The following is a 16615-nucleotide window of genomic DNA, read 5'->3' on the forward strand; positions in this document are numbered from 1 at the left end:
GAATATCTCTCTCAACTCCTCATCAATCGGAATTTGGTAATATCCTGAGCTGAGATCTAACACAGAGAATATGACACTACCTTGGAACTGGGTTAGAATATCATCCACTCTGGCCATTGGGAAGTCTTGGCCAACTATGACTTCGTTGACCTTCCGTAGGTCGAGAGTTAATCGGATGTCTCCATCGTCCTTCTGCACCAGGTGGATTGGGGAGTTCCAGGGGAGGTGCTGTTTTCAATTATGCCAGCCTTCTTGTAATCATCAATTTTTTGTCTCAGCTTTGGTAGCAGGATGTGAGGGATTCTATATTGACGGGTGTGTATAGGTCTATTGTCCGTGATCTTAAACCGGTGAGTGAATTTCGAAGTCCCATTCAAGTCACTCACGTGTAGCGAGAAGCACTCTCTGTATTTTATAATTATGCTCCTTATTTCATCCTTCCACGGGCTAGGCACACCAGAGAGATCCACTTTGTCTAATAATCTGTCATTCGTCACTTCATTGCATGATAGGGCGATAGTCTGTACCGTTGGAGCATGTCTCATGTGGTTTTGTACAATTCCATCTAATTTCTTTATGATTGATCTATCTTTGGAAAAATAATCTATCCCCAATACCCCACGGTATTCCCTCGTGGGTTCAATGCTGTAAACGATAAAATCATGGTTCACTTCCCTCCCTTCTGAGTTAACCATGGTCAATTCAATTCCCGTCGAGCAGAGTGTCGGCGTACTGTTTATTCCTTTTAATAAGATGTTAATGTGGTAGGTTCGTGCATCAGTGTCATTCATTCTGCTTACCAATCCTTCATCTATTACTGACCGCTCAGCTCCTGTGTCGATGAGGAAATTCACGGTTTGATTGTTGATTTCCGCTGTGCACAAGGGTAATCCACCACGACTTTGTGTTAAACTGTTGGCCATTTTTACTTGGTATTTACCCCGTTGACCCTGGCCATCGTCATTGGGGTTTCCTAGTTTAAATCTCTTTGCCATTTACAGTTTCTAGCTATATGGCCTAGTGAGTTACACCTATAACACCTAGGTCCTGCCTTTCTCTCTCTGTTACTAGCCTCAATCTGAGTTTTTAGAGCATCGATTGTAGCTGTCAGTTTTTCGATGTCTGCTCTCATTTGTTTCATTTCTGCTTGATGAGGGTCACCTCTATCTCCACTGACACTATTAACTTTGCATTCTTCAGGCTCTTCCTCAATGCCCGAAGAGTTAACCTCGCTTCGTTTCGAATATCTCTCTCTTTGCTTCACTATCCTTTCAGCCAACTCCACGGCATCCCCCAACGTTTGTGGATCAGTTCGGATGACATCCTTCTGAATGTGGGGCATTAGCCCTTGCAAAAACTGGTCTTTCAACATGTTCCCCTTTATGTCTTTGTAGAGGGGGGAACTCTTTTTCAAGTGTCTCCATTGCGGTTTTCAGTCTAAAAGTGTAACTTCGGATCGGTTCCCCTTTCCTCTGTTCGATCCGAATGAAGCTTTCTAGTGCGGCATTTGTATTATTTATCTGTGGGGAAAAGCGCTCAATTATGTCCTCCTTTATTTTTTCAAAGTCCGATCCATGGAAGGACTCACTTTCGAAAAGGTATGCGAGTGGTCTACCCTTCAGTCTGGCTCTCAATGTCACAAGTTTCGTGATCTGATCCCACTTTGCCAAACTGGCGACTTGTTCAAAACAGTTGAAGAATTGGGCGACGCTGATTGACTCCCTCTCGGCAGAGAAGATGGGAATCATTCCCAAAAACCCAGAGACAATCGGGGCTTCTTGCTGACTGCTGGAGGGTCGTTCATCCATTGTTCTTTGTTCTTCCATATTGTCCGAATACACACAATATTTATAATAATATAATATATATCAAATATAATTATATATATAATAATAATATAATAATAATATCAATTATATTACACTTTTAAATTCGATACGTGCGAGGATACTCGTATCCTGTCGCGGACGCCAATTATGTGGTGTGACGGGTTAAAGAAAACCACGTTATATGAATAATATTACGGATACACACGTATTACAAATAAGCGATAGTAATAACAATTTTATTCGTTTGTCGAGCGTAAATTACAAAAGGCTAAGCCGATTATTTTTTCCTTTTGTCACAATGCGTGTAGTACGGATTGAACATTCAAGCCCCGAAAGCGGTTGGTTCACAATCGGTTTTAATCGCGTTACAGTACTAATTAAACCTACTTAAATTAGACTATAACTAATGTTAGTTAGATTAAAAAAAAAGGAAGTATAGGATAGTTGTGTTATAAGAAAACCCCTCTTCTTTGTTTGGCGAGTTAGGAAGTCTATTACGATTAACAAAGGACATAACCTGACCACGTGGAACTCCTTCGGTGGGACGAAACATCCAAATAAAAAAAAAAAAACTACTTTATCTCTTGATTACTCCAGTCCTTCGAACACAACTCTGGATCTCCCTCTCTTGTTCTTTTCTTTATCGGTGACTTTCTCCCTCTCTGCACGTGTTCCTCCTCTCGTAGTCCTCCCTCGAATGCCGAAAATCGTCCTTTCTCACCTTTGACACGAGGTGGGTGACCTTGCACTCGCCCAAAACTCGCCATGAGAAAAATATTTTAGAAAATGAGTAAAAAATTATAAACGATAGGGTTAGTGGAAAACAATGCTAACCGTTAACTTATAATAATATGTATAATACCAGTAGAGCGTCGAAAAGTGAACCAATTGGGGACTGGGTCCTTCCAGTTAATGATTTGTTCCAGTTTCCGACTTTGTACGAAAAAATACATTAACCTGTTCGATGTTCAAAATTTTTTTCTCCGTTGCATATTCGCTGTCCTGTTGAATTTTTCTCCGTTGCGTGTCGCTTCGTGTTGGAATTTTCTGTTCGATTTTAAGTCTAACGATGAAAATTTTTTATAATACATCGAGGCTATCGATCGTTAAAAAATTTTTTCTGCATTTTGTACAAACAAAATAAATATATTAAAGAATATAAAAAACTATGAAAATTATACTTTAGAAGTTAAATTTAGTATCAAAAACGTTTCGATTCAGCACGACACAGTCCGACTGAAAATCGTTCCACTTTCTCGGCCATTCCCAAACTTACCGAGCGATTTCCACTTATCGACGCTCTACATGTATATACATAATTACATGGGGTGACTTTGACCCACCAACACCACCTTTCAAGCACTGTTCACATTAATTGTTGAGCTGCTTCGATGTTCAATGAGCATAGATCTGTTTTGTCACCCATAGTGGTGTATTTTTAAGAATGATTTGCCTATGAGAAGGCCTTTCCGCTAAACCCAGTTTGAAACATGTTTTTGTAAAAATATTCAACAATTTTTCAGAAGACTCAAGAAATGATGCACTCCAAGTCCAAATGATCTTAGCATTAAAAATTTGCTTGACAAGATACAAATGATACTGGAACATATATATGTAGGACTTTCTTTTCGTCTTGTCTCCTACTTTTGTAACTTCGCTTGTGTTTAGTCCAGTAAAGACACTTAATTGCTTACTAAACTAACATTTAATTGTGACACTAGACATTACAATTAACGACATAAACATTGAACACTAAATTTGAATCGTCTCGTCTTAGTGGAAAAGAAAAATGAAGTCCCGTCTGGACTCGTCTTCCGTCTTCTTCCCGCCTTTCCTCTCAAACGTCGTCTGGCTACACCCAAGTCTCGCCCCGTCCCACTCTCGCCTTCGTCCCTCGCCGTCCGATGGCGCCCCGCCTCCCACAACTCGGCCATCCTGCAATTTTCTCCGTCCTCGGAGAGACGACTGGAAAATTAAGAAAAAGAAAAAAACAACACACACACACACACACACAAAAACATAAGAAAAAGTTCTTGATGTCAGTCAAGGTCAATGGGCCATGGCTTCATGTGGTCAGCTGCAGTAACAGTCGCATTAGGCCCCTCATGATGACCAATTTTCTCAACCGCATATCTATCCCTAGGCATCGTCGAGGTAACCTTGTAAGGCCCAAAAAACTTAGGTCTTAGTTTGAGTCCTGTCCCATACTGAGTTCTTTGAATGGCAACAAGGTCGTTAACCTGATATTTGGGAGCTGGTTTTCTCTTCTTATTGTAAGATTTACGATTTTCCTCCTGTAGTTTCAGGATGTTTTGTTTGGCATCTTCTCGGATCTTGTCTCTATCTTGCATCGTAAAATTTAAAAATTCTTCCTCCAAGATCTCTTTTATTCTTAGGTCTTCTTTATTTTTCATTTTGGTACCGATCAAAATTTCGAAAGGTGTATATCTGGTACTACGCGTTGGTGTACTATTGATGATTCTTTGGACGTCTGAAACATATTTGTACCACTTTGTAGCGTCTTCTTGCGCGAGTTTCGCCAAAACGGGGATCAAGATGCTATGCATACGCTCTATCTGTCCATTTCCTCTAGGGATACCTGTGGCGATCGTAATGTGCTCAATCATCTCGTTGGTGCAATAATCGCTAAATTCTTTGGAGGTAAAAGCAGTTCCACGATCCGTGACAATACGAGACGGGTTTCCAAATACCGCTTGTTGGATCCTCAACTTGTCCAAAGCATCTCGTGTAGTTGTTGACTTAACGGGGTAGAACCACACAAACTTAGTAAAACTATCTACTACCGTGAATATGTGCTGGTAGTTTTTGTTCGTTGAGGGTAGTGGTCCGAGAAAATCTACATGGTATGTGCTCAAAGGACTGTCTCCCTTTGGTATAGGATTTAATAAGCCTTCACCTTTCCCCCTTTTCCTATTATATAGTATGCGGTCAACGCAGTTCAGTATGACGTTTTCTATGTGTTTTCTAGCGTTTGGGATATAAAAATTGCATTTTAGAAGATCCTCCGTCTTCGCCGCTGCGAAATGACCTTTCCGATGTACGTGTTTGATTAAGTCAGTCTGCATCGACTTGGGTACAACGTACAGTTCTAGTCCGTTTTCGTATTTGTATAGAACGTCATTTTTCAGCACGTAGTCATTTGTCTCTCCTTTTCCCACTGAATCTTTAAGAACTTTTATATCCTCGTCAGTATCCTGCGCAGACACAATCCTTGTCGTTATTTCGTCGGAAGAGCGCGTAACTAGTAAAACTGTATTGCGGCTTAGTGCATCTACATGTTTCATCTGACTGCCTTTCCTATGGACAACTTCATAGTCAAATTCGTCAAGTAATAAAGACCATCTTGCTAATTTTGGGGTAAGCTCCTTCTTTCCGAGTGTTCGTTGGAACGCAGCACAGTCCGTAATTATTTTAAATTTGGAACCCAACAAATAGTTTCGAAATTTTTTCAAGCCCTCGATTATCGCGAGTACTTCTAACTCGTAACTGTTATATTTTTCTTGCTGAGGTGATGTTTTCCTACTCATATAATTAATCGGGTAATACTTTCCGTTGTCAGCTTGCTGTAGCAAAACTGCTCCGAACCCAAGGCAACTTGCATCTGTATGCAATTCTAATGGAGCACCACGCTTGAAAATATGGAGAACTGGACTTTGTGATAGCATGTCCTTTAATTTTTGGAACGCTTCTAGTTGCTCTGAACCAAATCTGAATTTTACTCCATCCCTAAGTAAATCACTTAAGGGTTTTGCTATCTTCGAATAGTGGGGAATGAATTTCCTAAAATAACCCGTGAGTCCTAGAAAGCTTTGAACATGTTTTACGGTTTTGGGTTGTGGAAACTTTTGAACGGCTGCTGTTTTAGTCGGAGAAGGTCTAATTGTTCCGTCTTTGATGACATAACCGAGAAATTCTACTTCGTTCTTTAAGAATTGACATTTCTCGAAATTAAGTTCCAACCCATATTCTGAAGCTACTTCCAGTACACGCTTCAACTTTTCTAACCCTTCCTGTGCGTTTGATGACGGTATTAGGATATCATCCATATAAATTACTACAGTTCTATCTTGTAACAACGGTCTAAACACATGGTAAATATAACGTTGAAATACGCTTGGGCTATTACACAAGCCAAAAGGAACCTTTAAAAATTCGTACTGGCCCTCGTGTGTAACGAAAGAGGTATACTTTCTACATTTCTCATCAATGTCAACATGGAAAAATCCATTTTTTAAATCGAGCGACGTGAACACTTTTGATTGTTCCAAACGATCTATCACATCCTCAATCAAAGGCAAGGGGAAGTGATCTCTGACCGTTTTCCGATTCAACTTTCTAAAGTCGACGCACAATCTAATTTTTCCGTTTTTCTTCTTGCATAAAACTACTGGCGCAGCGTAATCCGAACAACTAGGTTTGATTATGCCACCGTCTAGCCATTCTTGGATTTGGTCTTCTACTATTTTTTGTTCTTCGAATGACATTCTACGTGGGCGATGACTAATGGGGATTTCGTCAGTTAAAATAATTTGCATCTTCAACCCGGTATCCTTAACCTTATTTGGCTCATAGGTTGTAATTAGTTTCATCAAATCCTGTCGTTGTTCTGTGTCCAGAATGTGACTTAAGTCTATCTGACAATCGGTCGCATCTGCCAATTGACTCAAAAAGCATGTTTTTTCGCTCTCAGCTTCTGAAGGATCAGTTAAATCATACTCCCTGTCGTCGGTGAACGAAACATGGTTAAAACGGTTCAATCTGCCCATATCTGCACTTGATTGTATTTTTTTGCTTCTATCGTAAGGCATCGAAAATGTATCAGATTTGGAAGTCAACTTTTCTTGTTTATTTGCGCCGAAGTCGTTTGTGTCACTGACCACAAGGGGTGGTCGCTCGCCAAGTGATTTAATGTTTTGAAAACCGTTTCCCTCTCCCTTCTCAGAGGAATGCGAAAGGGACATCTGCTCCTTTCTAGGGGCGTCATCTGATCTAACGAGTGTTGATTCAGCTGCAGACTTTCCATCGGGAACAAAAATTCGAGTATAGTTAACACGAATAGTATTTTGACTTCGCTTTCCCATGACTTTGAATCCGTAGTTTGTTATAGAGAAGTTCAGTTTATTCAGAATATCTGTTCCTATTATCATAGAATTACATAGATCACCTTCTACCACGTAAATATTTGCAGGAAGAGAGTATTCGTCGATCTTTATTTCGCTTTCGAAGAAACCTAACGGAGAAACACTATTCCCATCTAATCCAATTAAAGATGCATTATCTGAGTTTAATTTCGGAGTTCCTACTTTTTCATAAAAATGCCTCGATATCATCGTTACTTCCGACCCGGTGTCGACGAGTCCTTTTGTTCTTGCACCTAGGATTTCAGCATCCGTTTCAATCTTGTTGTTACATCCAGAGAAATGGCTTAGTCCCATTTTGTTTACTTCTTTTTGAGGACAAGCGTTAGCTTTATGGCCGAATCTTTGGCACTTAAAACATCTAGTACCTTCAGATTTATACGAGCAATTACTCGAAATGTGACCAATTTCGTTACAATTAAAACATTTGACAGTTTTACCGTCATGCTTACTCCGATAAGGCTGGGGTTTTCGATGCTCTGTAGGTAGATTCGGTTTAGACTGAACCGAACGAGAATACGCAGACCGGATCTTCTCATACACTCTCAACTTTTCACGAAATTCTGTTAAATTATCTGTTCCGTATAGCATCGCTTTGTTGCTGGGTATGTCACGTATACCAGAAATAACATATTCGATCAACCCGTCAGGTTCAATTTTTCCATGACTAGCGAGTTCTTGCATTTTAAAGAAATATTCTTGCACAGATTCATTGGAGAGCATTTGGCGTTTAGCCAACATACCGTGCAATCGCGCTGAGTTATATTTACTACCAAATTCCGCTTTTAATTCCGATTTCAATTTATCCCAGGAATTAATACCGCTTTGACTTTCGACAAATAATTTCGCTAACCCTGTTAAGGATTGTTTTGCAAATATAAATTTATGTAAATCGGACCAAGTCATCATTTTAGCAAAGTCTTCGAATGCAACCAGCCATTTATCGATAGAACAATACTCACTACCATCGAAAGGTTTGATTACGTTTTTCACGTCATGAAAGTTAATGGAAAGTTTGCTCATATCCGAAACGCGCGGACAATTATTGCCAGGTGAATCATCGACAGACTGAACTTCTAATACATCTTCGTCTTCGGTATCAACGTCTGCCAAGATCCGATTTGATTGCAATGATCTTAAGTCAGAAAGAGAAAGAACAAGCCTTTCGACGATTTCGTCTTTAGTACCGTCATATTTAACATTTAACAAGTTGCACAAAACAACCAGATCGTTTAATCGAAAGTTCTCATTAATATATTGCACTTTCTTTTTTAGGTTTTCGTCCTCTTTGGATGGAAAATTGAATCCACCAAAGGTTCTCAATCTTTTTCTGTTATTTCTATCTCCAATCTCTTCGAATACAAGTTGATGCAACAATTTTATCGAATTTGTCGAGGCCGACTTTAGCGTTTCGCCGATAATTTCTACGAGCGTCGCCATCTTAAAATAGAATTTTAGAATTACTCACGGTTTGCCGAAATGTAAGTCGAAGTTCTTCCGGAGGTCTTCGGACTGTCCACCGTCGAAATTTTAACAAAACAGAAATGTCCGTAAATGTCCAGTGTACCTACAAAACCAAAGCACAGTTCGTCGAATCTTCTCGAGTTGAGCCTAATCCACATCCAAGCCTATTCCTATCCCGGACGAGCCCCCACTTTTGTAGGACTTTCTTTTCGTCTTGTCTCCTACTTTTGTAACTTCGCTTGTGTTTAGTCCAGTAAAGACACTTAATTGCTTACTAAACTAACATTTAATTGTGACACTAGACATTACAATTAACGACATAAACATTGAACACTAAATTTGAATCGTCTCGTCTTAGTGGAAAAGAAAAATGAAGTCCCGTCTGGACTCGTCTTCCGTCTTCTTCCCGCCTTTCCTCTCAAACGTCGTCTGGCTACACCCAAGTCTCGCCCCGTCCCACTCTCGCCTTCGTCCCTCGCCGTCCGATGGCCGCCCCGCCTCCCACATATGTATATATGTAATCAATGGTTCGTAAATGTGATTTAAATGTGTTGTTCATACAGTTAAAGTGGATGGTCTTACCAGAGCATGACTTCCCTATTTGACAACAATTTTCTGAATTCCTTCAGAATCTGTACCACTCAAACTCTTGTTTTTTCATAGACTATTCACCACCAAAGACTTTCTTACAACATTTTCCAAGTTTTCGTAGCAGTAATTCCATTGTGAAAACAAAATTTAATGCATGTTCTGTGCTCAGTTACACTTGAAATTTTGAAAAATTGCCAGGACATAAATTTTTATGCATAAAACAAGTATTTATTTGCAACAAAAACATACAATGACAGATTGTTACTAGAAGTCAATAAAAGTTGTATCAAATGACAACAGCATCCTCTTGCATGTGCACAGTTTAAATGAACCATTTCCGATATTTTTAGTTCACAGTAGTATAATCAAAAATGTTAACAAGCTTATAAATTGCTTGTATAATATTTATATGTAAAATTATTATTTAATATGTTAATTAACTCTTACAACATTTATTGGTTAACTGAAAACAACTATTGCTTGAAAAAGTTTTCTTTAATTTTGTCTTAATTATTATTATTATTATTAAGTTTTAATTTCTTGTAAAGTTTACTAAATCATTATTAATAAAATTTTGATTTTTTGTACATCATTATTTTTGTTGTTAAACAATCATAAAATATTTATAGCTGCTCCTGGTGCTATGGCTAATTCATTTGTTCATGTTGTCATGTATTTATATTATGGACTTTCTGCTTTTGGCCCTTCAGTTCAAAAGTACTTATGGTGGAAAAAATATTTGACTGTTCTTCAACTTGTAAGTTACTTCATCTATTATTAAAATTATTTATTTTAATAAAGTTTGTTGTATTTATGATTTCCTACAGCATCTGTTGTAATTTAATGATTAAAGTTTTAAACATTATTAGAATTTGTTTGAAGAAATTAAATGATTACATTACAAACTTTTAACTTTGTAAAGGTATTTAAAATTTGACTAATATATCATTTATTACATTTTTTATTAAGATATTACAATGATTGTTTTTTATTCCTTCAAATAGATTATCAGATTTGTTTTTCTTCAGCAAGAATCACAATTGTCTGCTTAGGCTATACAAAGAGTTTTACAAGGAAAATTGATGGAATTGTATAGACGGGGTTTATTCACTGAATGTTTTTGAAATGTCAATAAATTTCAGAAATCAATTTTTCCTGTTTTTTATTGGTTGAAGTGAATCAGCATGTCGTGGATATTTTGTGTGGCATTGTTAGAATTAAACTTAGCTACCAAACAAACAATAGCTACCAATCAATAGAGATGGTGAAGCTATTGTGCTTTCTATAGAAAGGAGCAAACAGCTACAGAATTATTTAGAAAAGACTAAGAGAGCAGGAATTTACCATAAGTATAGGAGATATGATTTTAAAATAATGAATTGTCAAGGAAAATATGAGGATAAAAAAAGCCAGTGAAGTATTTAAATATAAATGAAAATGATTACATGTTATTGCAAATGCCATTAAAAAATAAAAATCCCTCCTAGCAAAGATTGGAAAAGGGAAATAGCTAGACAAACTGGAATAGCATTAGGTACAGTTAACAACATTATCTATAAAGATTTAGACATGAATACCAGCAGAAAGTAGTCTGTTCAGTAATTAAGACCATAACACATTAAAAATTGCAAGAAAACTTGCTACAAGCTATATGAGAAATATTTTTAGTTGACCAAACATCAGAATTAGCAGTAATAATAGATAAAGCATGGATGTATTTATTAAATTATAATGGAAAAAGGAAAATTTGTTACATTAAATGAGATGAAAATGTGCCATTGGGTCAAAGAACATGCAAAGAACTTTCCTGGTGGTAGCTGCTTTGAATGACAGAGGAACATTGCCATTAATTAAAGATTCTTGATAAAGTGAAGATAAATGCAGAATACTATATTCAACATTGTTTGGAATCAATTTTTGCATATTTGAAGGAAAATTTGTATCCTAGAGAAATTAGCAAAAATTTTTTCCATTACAATAAAGCATCATTGCACACTGCTTACAGAAACACTTGCCTGAATCCAACTTTTTTGAGTAAATAGTCATTTCTTTTCTAGATAAACAAGACATATCAGTCAGTCTCGAGATGCTTTATTACTTGATTTTTACTTTTCTGGCTGTTATGTTCCTACAGCATCTGTAAGAAGCATAAGAAGGAAAGTATTGGAATCATGTCAGATTTGATCCTCCAAGTTTTTGCAAATCTTCATTTTGAGACCTGAATCCAAAAAAGTAAAAAAAAAAAGAAGGCAAAAAAATTCTGTGTATATGTGTTGGTGTCTATTTCACTTAATGTCTCAGGATGGGGTGAAGATTAAATAAAATTTGGCATGGTGGCTTTTATATGAGGGAATTGATGTATTAAATTTTGATGGTGAATGGTCAAGAGGGTGGGGAGATAGAGGGGGTCATGTATCTCGAGAGGGTTTAGGACTTAATGAAGATTTTATTCATTATTAACATTTACACTTTTTTTTTTTATAAAACTCATTCCTATCCTTAAGCTTTTTACCATTTTATAATAATTAAAAATGTAGAGTTTTTTTGATAACAGCATGGTGCCACACACAAGTTTATTTTTTGTTTAATAACATAAAAGTTTCTTTTTAATAAAAACTCATAACAGCCAGGAAAGTTACACAACTCTCGTTGCTAGATTCTTTGCTTTTGATTTTCTAAAACAGTACTTTTTTAAATTCAAAGCTAATAAAATTAGTGTTTGTGGAGCTCTTAAACAGAGTGGGATAAAAATCACAGTCAGTGTAATTCACTAGTGTTAAAATAAAATATGTTCACAGTTTCCATGAACATCCTCTGTATTTCATATATCATATTTTTCATTGTAAACTCTTCAAATTAAATCAAAAAAGAAATTTATTGTTAGTGTTAAATAATTTTGTGAAAAATATTTATAACACTGTGGCGGTACGCCATAATTTTGTATATACGCGATAGTTATAAGCCTAACATTAATTCCTCAATTCTTTGTTTTTTATTTCCCCTATTTCTCAATCTTCCGATTTTTCACTTTCCTTGCGGGTGGGGCAGTCCTGTTCCAGGAATTAAGGGGAAAGACGAATAGAGTGAAAAGACCCCGAGGCACTCGGAAGTGAGTAACGAGCATTCTTGGTGAGGAGCTGAGACAGAACAGACGGTAAGAGAGAATCCGAACAGTTCGTTGAAGAGAATGGAGATAGGACTGGGATTGTCTGCGAGAAAAAAGAAGAAATATAATAGCCAGCAACTTGAGCTTAATTCCCCAACCCGAAGATCTCGAAGACATATCATATCCTGGGTACCTCCTATACTTTCCTTCTTATACTTCTCTATATCTATTTATCTTTTCTTTTTCCTCTCTATAGTTAGTAAGTTAGTTTTTAGTCTTAGTTTATAATATTTCGGATAATATTTCATTGTAACTCATTATCATTGAGTCGTGTTTCTTTTGTGCGATACCACAGGTTTTCCCTTTGTCTACCCCTCCTTCGTCTACACGTGTGCGAGGTCCCGAGTTGGAATCCTAAAAGAATCCTGCATATCATAACGCGAGGAGAAAAGTGTTTTGTTAAAATTGTTTTTTTTTTCCCTACAAAAATAAATATAAAGTTTTCGTTTTAGTCGTATTTCCTGTCCTTTCATTGGCCATGCACTCGCGTGATCTAACAACACTACTATCAGATCTGATTAATACTGATTATATTGTATTACAATCTGCTGTTTGTTTTTCCATGTCCTTTTATATACTTATGTAGATATTACATTTTGCATGTTTGGTTTTTTTGAATTTGATGATGATTAAAATGAATAACCAGTTGACTGTGACAGTTAAACTATATAATTTGCTTAAGGTAGGCAATTAAATTTTCATTTTATGCTAATATTAATCACTCTATTAAGAAGCAAGGTGAAAGTGCATCAGCTGATGAACATGCAGCAGCCGATTTTCCTAAAGCATTGGCTAAGATCATCAAAGAAAACAGGTTTCTTCCTGAATAGATTTTTAACGTTGAAAAAAACTGGATAATATTTGAAAAAATTGCCAGACCGTTCTTTCATTTCCAAAGAAGAAAAATCAATTCCAGGCTACAAGGTCTCAAAAGAATGTGTGACCATTATGTTAGGTGGTAATTGTGCTGGAGATTTGAAATTAAAACCATTGTTGGTGTAACTCCATGTCCCGAAGAACATAATCAAGGCATCTCTTTCTGTTATATGGATGGCTAATCCAAAAGCATGGGTGACTATTGTTATTTCTGAAGATTGGTTCTTTAGTCATTTTATCCTGGCAGCAGAAAACTATTGCAAGAAGGGGATTCCTTCCTTTTAAGATATTGATAATAATTGATAATGCTCCTGGCCACTTGCAAAACATTGTAGATTTTCACCCCAATGTTACTGTCGTGTACCTCTCTCCAAACACCACGTCTCTTATACCACCAATGGATCAGAGGAGTCATTGCAATCTTCAAGCATTACTGTATGAAGCATACGTTGCAGCAAGCAGTAGCTGCAACTGATCTTGAGTCATGGACACTTCGTGACTTTTGGAAGGAGTATGACATATATAAGCCTGTACAGAACGATAGCAGCAGCATGGAATGATGTTCAGAACATGGCTATGAATGGTGTGTGGAAAAAACTATGCTCGCAATTCATGAATGATTTCAAGGGGTTTGATAATGTTGAAATCAACAAAACGTTGGTGACCATGAGCAAAGAGCTGGAAATGGATTTGGAGGAGGAGATTTCATAGATTTATTTGAAAAAGACAAGCAGCTCCTAACGAACAAAGATTTGATAGAGCTCAACGCGCAGCAAAAAAAAGAAGTTGAACCTGAGCCATGTCACTTTTCCCTAAAGAAAATGCAGGAAGCATTTGCTTTTTATTGAAAAAGGACTTCAAATCTTTGAGGATATGGACCCAAATGGTCAACACTTTTCAAAAGTTATGCATGCTTGTCACGAAGCTTTTGCTCCTTATCATGTAATCCTTGAAGAAAAGAAGAACACAGTTCAAGAAACTCTCAACCAGTTTCTTATTAAAAAGCATATTGAACAACAACAGCCAGAATCAGCTGTTGATGTTGACAATCCACAGGCATCTACATCCACAATGTAAATAAACAAATTGAATGTAAATATTGGTAAATTTAACATAAATTAGTTTTTCTACTATTGCAAAATAATTTTAATAACTGTATTTGTTATTCAACCTTACAAAATCATTTTATTTCATAATGTCTTAGAGCAAACCACATTCACTAGTAAAGAGTCTGCAATGTACTGTAAACATTGCCAAATTGTAAACATGTACATTTACAAGTATGTACAGGGTGACAATAATTAACCCGTACAAGTTTTTTGTATCATAAATTTATTAAAGAAATGAAAATTAGCAAAACAACAGCATATAACAGTGACAATACTTTACGTATTAATCGGATATTCAGCCAGTTTTAAAGTGGCCTACTTTTGCTTTGATGCAGAGCCCCAAACGCGTTTTGAAATTCTCAGCGATGGGCCGCGCTCTTCTGGAGACAGTTTGTCTCACTCTCAGCGCAAAGATTGCTTCAGCGACTCCAAACTTTCATGGCGCTTAGAACAGACCCTGGCCTCCAAAATGGACCACACACTGTAGTCCATTGGGTTCAGATTCGGCGAGTACGGTGGCCATTCCGCAGACGAGATGAAATCGGGAAAATGAGCCTTGCACACTCCTGAGTCTTCTTCGCCCTGTGTGTCGGCGCCGAGTCCTGCTGAAACGTCCATTTCGCACTGCCAAAATGCTGCTGAGCCCACAGAAGTACCACAGCCTCGAGAATGTCATGGTGGTACACATCTTGATTGATTTTGGCCCCTTGATCGACGAAAACAAGGGGTGTCTTGCCGCTCGCACAAATTCCGCCCCAAACCATGACTGACATTGGATTTTGTGATGTTCGATGACGGCTGAGCGTCCAGGAGCCCCCGCGGACCAGTTCCTGTCGTTTTGATGGTTGTACGGAGAAAAGCTTCTCGTCTGTGAAGAGAATGCACTCCCATTGTCGACCTGCGGCCCGACGCTTGAGTTAACGGGATCTTTGGAGTCTCACGCACTTGTTTTCATCGGTGAGGAGCTGAATCTTTTGGAACTTGTAGGGCTTGAGTACGAGTTCCTTTTTCGCCATTAACCGCACCGATTTGCGATTGATTCTGATCTCACGAGCAATTTTTCTCATGGAGACCTTCGCATGTCAGTCAACTCACTTTGTGATGATCTTGCGGTTCCTAGACGTGTTGACAGTGCGCTTTCTTCCACGTCCGGGACGGTCACCATTGTGGCCAAGCTCCTTGAATCGCCGAACTGCATCTGAGACTGTCATTTTTGGAACACCGAGCAGACGAACAATTTCACATTGATGCTTTCCTTGCCGGAATAGCTCCAAAATTGCACAACATTTGTTCGACACCATTAAAAAAATAAAGAACTAACCCTTATTACATCGAAAGTATATCTACACGGGCAGGAAATCATGGAGAATTAAACAATATTATGTAAATTGGTGACAGTAAAAAAGTTCAGGTGCAGCATTGCTACAAACTTTGTACGGTTGTTAATTATTGTCACATAAAAATAAAATAATCAACCATTCCAATTTCAGCAAAAATTCTTTAATCCTAAGAACGTTTTCAAACGCATTAAGCGTCCATCTTCAGTTACATCTTTAAATTAAATATGAAATTCGAACTAATATTAAATTCGAACAAATATTACATAAATTAACGGTACGATTACAATAAATAAATAAATACATAAAAAATAAAAAATAAAATAAAATAAAATAAACAGGATTATCGTAATTTACAAAATTATGTCAATATTTCATCAACAAATAAAAATAAAATAAAAATAAAACAAAAAATAAAAACGAAACTAAAAAACAACGTGCGGTTTAAACCAATCACGGATTATCGCTATATTTCTTTACAAATGCCTTCATCCGTCATTAAAGATTTAAAACAATATCAGCTCTAGGATTTATCGTACTTCTATGTTTAGCCCAAATCATCGCACAAAGATTTCCAAGCTGTGGAAAGCCCATCAGCGTCCCTATAATTAATGCATTGCGTACTTCTCTGCGCTCTGTGGATCTCCAATTTTTCGAAAAATTTTATTGCGTGTCTCGATCTAGTAGCCCTGATGATAGAGGCTTGGTCCCAAAAGACCGTGATGCCTTGCTGCTTAGCATAACTGGCCAGGACGGTACTATCAACTGATTTTTCCACCGATCGCTTGTGTTCATTAATCCTCTTTTTTAAATTTCTCAAAGTTGCCCCTATATATACTAATTTAGAATCGAACCTATGATCCCTTAATGGTATCGAATAAATTCCTGTTAGTGAGTTACGCTCATACTTCATCTTATCATTCCTTAAAAGCTTGTATATGGTCGGATTACGTCGATAAATAACCTGCAAATTCCTACTCTTGGAAATCCTTTTAACTAACGGCTTAAGAAAAGGAATGTAATCGAGGATCACTTTCTCTCTTGGTTGGTTTCTACTCCTCCCACTCGTTCGGTTATGGTGTTT

At 37.3% G+C, this 16615-nt stretch overlaps 1 protein-coding gene across 1 annotated transcript in view; it reads left to right on the forward strand.

Moving 5' to 3' along the window:
- The window catches only part of LOC136983968 (very long chain fatty acid elongase 4-like), a 47862-nt gene that overhangs the window by 24765 nt on the left and 6482 nt on the right, over window positions 1–16615 (forward strand). The window contains exon 6 of the mRNA XM_067280863.1: window positions 9673–9800. Within this exon, the coding sequence (XP_067136964.1) occupies window positions 9673–9800 (128 nt within the window). The remainder of the gene's footprint in view (window positions 1–9672; window positions 9801–16615) is intronic.

The sequence above is a fragment of the Centruroides vittatus genome, unplaced genomic scaffold, assembly GCF_030686945.1.
Source record: "Centruroides vittatus isolate TY-2023 unplaced genomic scaffold, ASM3068694v2 contig_9, whole genome shotgun sequence".
NCBI classification, from domain to species: domain Eukaryota; kingdom Metazoa; phylum Arthropoda; class Arachnida; order Scorpiones; family Buthidae; genus Centruroides; species Centruroides vittatus.